At 38.3% G+C, this 3306-nt stretch overlaps 1 protein-coding gene across 1 annotated transcript in view; it reads left to right on the top strand.

Annotated features, from left to right (window-relative positions):
* The first annotated feature begins 1594 nt into the window (after window positions 1-1594).
* The window catches only part of LOC118743419 (calcium release-activated calcium channel protein 1), a 36696-nt gene continuing 34984 nt past the window's right edge, over window positions 1595-3306 (top strand). The window contains exon 1 of the mRNA XM_036476071.1: window positions 1595-2833. Coding sequence (XP_036331964.1) covers window positions 2342-2833 — 492 coding nt within the window. The 5' untranslated portion in view covers window positions 1595-2341. The remainder of the gene's footprint in view (window positions 2834-3306) is intronic.

The following is a 3306-nucleotide window of genomic DNA, read 5'->3' as shown; positions in this document are numbered from 1 at the left end:
AGAACAAAGTGTGTTGTTAGAAGGCAGATAAATTTAAATGAGAAAACGGCCATTAGTGATAAGTTTTAACAATATGCCGAAATTTGAAAAAATCGTAAAAATTTAACTGTGTTCGAATTTAACTTTAAAGAACTTTTGGAGGAGTGAATTCATAGAATCCTCATAAGAGATTTTTTACAGCCTTCAATTTCCGATGCATTGTTTTAAAACGAGTTATAAAATTTCAAAATTGAAAAAAAATGTTTCGTTTGTTATTTGTCTGGAATATAGAAATTCGCGACATCTTAGTCTTTATATTAAGCACGATAGTAACGCTTTCATTTGAAAAGGGATTTTCCAAAAAATTTTCGAATTTTTGAAGCAATCTAATGTGCACACATTCTTAAGTAGGTAAAAAAAAACAAATTCAACCAAATATATGATTAGTCTCGCAATGTTTGACATCACTCCGGAGTTGCAATACATTTTCTGTAGTGTCTCTCCGAAACACTTTTTCTAAATTTGCACCCCGATCAAACGATAGCACCGCTGCTTAGTACCTATCATAAATCAGGAATCAATATTAAAGCAAACATTTAGAGGGCATTTCCGTCCCTTCCACAAACCCCTGGGGAACCAGTGGAAAGTGGTCTTAAATTAGCATTTTGACACCGGAAAAGTAAGTAGCTTTGCGCAGAGCTTCTTCTGCGTAGCCCGCCTTCAGCCGCGCTTAGAGATTATAACCCTTACTACGTAGAATTCTCTTTTCTGTGTTGTTTATGTTACCGGCCAAACCCGATCTTAGGACAAACTAGTTTTGCCTAGGCTAAACTAGATCAGGCTCCATAGTATTTTTGCGTAGAACACCTTTTCGCGTAGGCGGCCTTCGGCCGGGCTCTAAAAAATAACCCTCATCAATCCAGGTACGCGGCCCACTATATTGTTGCGTCCAACTTGTATCTGCGTCGGACGGATGTATCGGAGCTGGAAAGAACTAGTTTAGCCTAGGAAAAAGTAGTTTGTCCTAAGACCGGGTTTGGCCGGTAACATATAAAACATTATTTGTACATATGTGTAACTCCGGCTACGCCATCCCATTATTTTTGGGTAAAACTCACTCAGAAATTCACAAAAATTGCATATTTGAGAACGAATTTATTAAAAAATTAGTGACCGAGAATTTTCAAGTTAAGTTTAAAATAAAGTTTAGACCCTTGTTTAGGTTTAGTGTGTGTAAAAATTATTTGGATCGCGACACCCATTCGGACACAGTAGCCCGAAATCATTTTGCAAATAACTAAAGCCATGTTCTGAACTTTCTTCCTTTCGTCGTGCCGAAATCACGGACTGTCGCGTTTTGAGAGCGAAAAAGGTTAGTGAAAGGATTTTACAATATTAAAACAAAATTGAATGTAATGCCGAATTTCCACTAGGCATTGAAATGACAAAAAATGTATGCCATTTAAAAAAATGCCATGTAGAAATGAACTTAATGATTATTTTTTTAATGTAACGAAACGATTATTTTTTTAATTCCCGACTCTGTCATTTGTAACATATTTGATGTAGAAAAGTTAAGAATCTTAATAATCCGAATCCGATAAAATCTGAAGATGTGTGCATATCTGCCGAAGCAGTAACGTCTGTAGTAACAAAAACGGTGCGGATTCGTTACGACAGAATCGCACAGGTGTGTGGATGTCTTTAACGGCCGGTTGTTCAATGTCTGGTTATCACTACCACTACACTATCGAGGATTTCGACATCATCAGTCGTTGTACTTAACCGGAGCTTCTACCTCCGATTTGTGCTAATCAGACATTGAACAATCGGCCCTAAACCTTGAATTTCATTGTCAAATTTCTTCACACTTTTCCAAACAAAGCCCCACTGTTTGCCAGCCGCAGCGCCATCTTACGACTAATGTCAGACCTAACAAGTGTTCGTTTCAAACGGCAGATGTCGCAACCATAGCTAAACTGTCAGTTGCTTTAACATTTCTTCACTTTTCTGTTTTGATCGTGTGGAATTTCATTATCATTTCATTTTTATATTCGTGTGTGTTTTTCACCGTATTGTGTTCATTGGCGACTGGTTTGAAAGCCGCCGACGTCGCTTTAATTATATCTGTACAAATCAGAAACTTTCCAAAACGCATTTGCATTTCAACAAACGAACTTGGTGCTTTCGGAAGCGCTTCATCAAACATCACCACAAATAATCTACCTGTCGTTACCATTTTGGTTAATAAAAGTTTTCTTCTTGTAATTTTATTAAAATTTCTCAAAATGTCCGGAATTCATTGCAATGGCGAAATGTCGCATAGCTACTTCAAGGCCACTGCCGCCGCAGCTAAAGCATCATGTCAGTCTGGAGCACAAATGCGTCTGGAATAGAGAATGCTTTGGGTGCACAACAACAGCAACAATTCAAGGCAATTCATTGCACTAGCAGTAATAGTATACAGAGTGCTAATGCAGGTAACAGCAGCGGTTCCAGCAACAATCACGCCTGTAATCAACACAGTAAAATCTTAGCCAGTCAAAGCCTCACCGCAATTGGAAGTCTCGCACATCTCCATAATATTAATCATTCGCCGAGCGGCAGCGGCACTACAAGTACTTCGGGAACAGGTTCAGGCAGTACACCACATTTGGGCCAACATTTCCACACTTCTGCACTATCGGCTGCTACCGCAACAATAATTGCCGCCACTGCGGCTTCACTAGCTGGAGGACACTCGAATTCACATATCAATAACAATAATAATAGCGGAAATAACAACAACACTAACAATTCCAACGCTTATCAACGTAATAATAGTATCTCTCAGTACACGCCAACAACTTCCAGAGTAAGTATGGGATCATGTGGTTTTATAAATATGTATCTACTGAACAGCTTTTTGGGGGGGCTAAAAAGCAGGCTTTTAATTGAATATTTAATACAAAAATGCTATTTATTTAAGATATCGAACAAATATGCGATTGTGTGTGTGAACGTGTTGGTCGTCAACAAAAACCACCGGGGACCGAGGCGATTAATGCGCTGCTCGTAAAATGCGGCGCAGTAAAGCGTAACGTTCCACCTGCGCACAAATACGGCTACATACATATCTTTAGATTGTTCATTCGTGCAGGTGATTGCCCTTGGAAACATACAAATGTATTAAATAAATTTAAAAAAAAAAAATCGATTTTGGAACTTTAAAATCGAAATTACTCAAAATGTCTCCTTAACGATCAATTAGAAGGTCTATCGTGGTTGTGAAAAAGGGATTGCGCCATCTTCTTAAAATTAAAATTCCGTTTTGCATATCAGTTTTGA

This window comes from Rhagoletis pomonella, unplaced genomic scaffold (genome assembly GCF_013731165.1).
Source record: "Rhagoletis pomonella isolate Grant_MI unplaced genomic scaffold, Rhpom_1.0 Rhpom_scaffold_00007, whole genome shotgun sequence".
Classification (NCBI taxonomy): domain Eukaryota; kingdom Metazoa; phylum Arthropoda; class Insecta; order Diptera; family Tephritidae; genus Rhagoletis; species Rhagoletis pomonella.
This window is presented reverse-complemented; position numbering and strand designations above follow the sequence as displayed.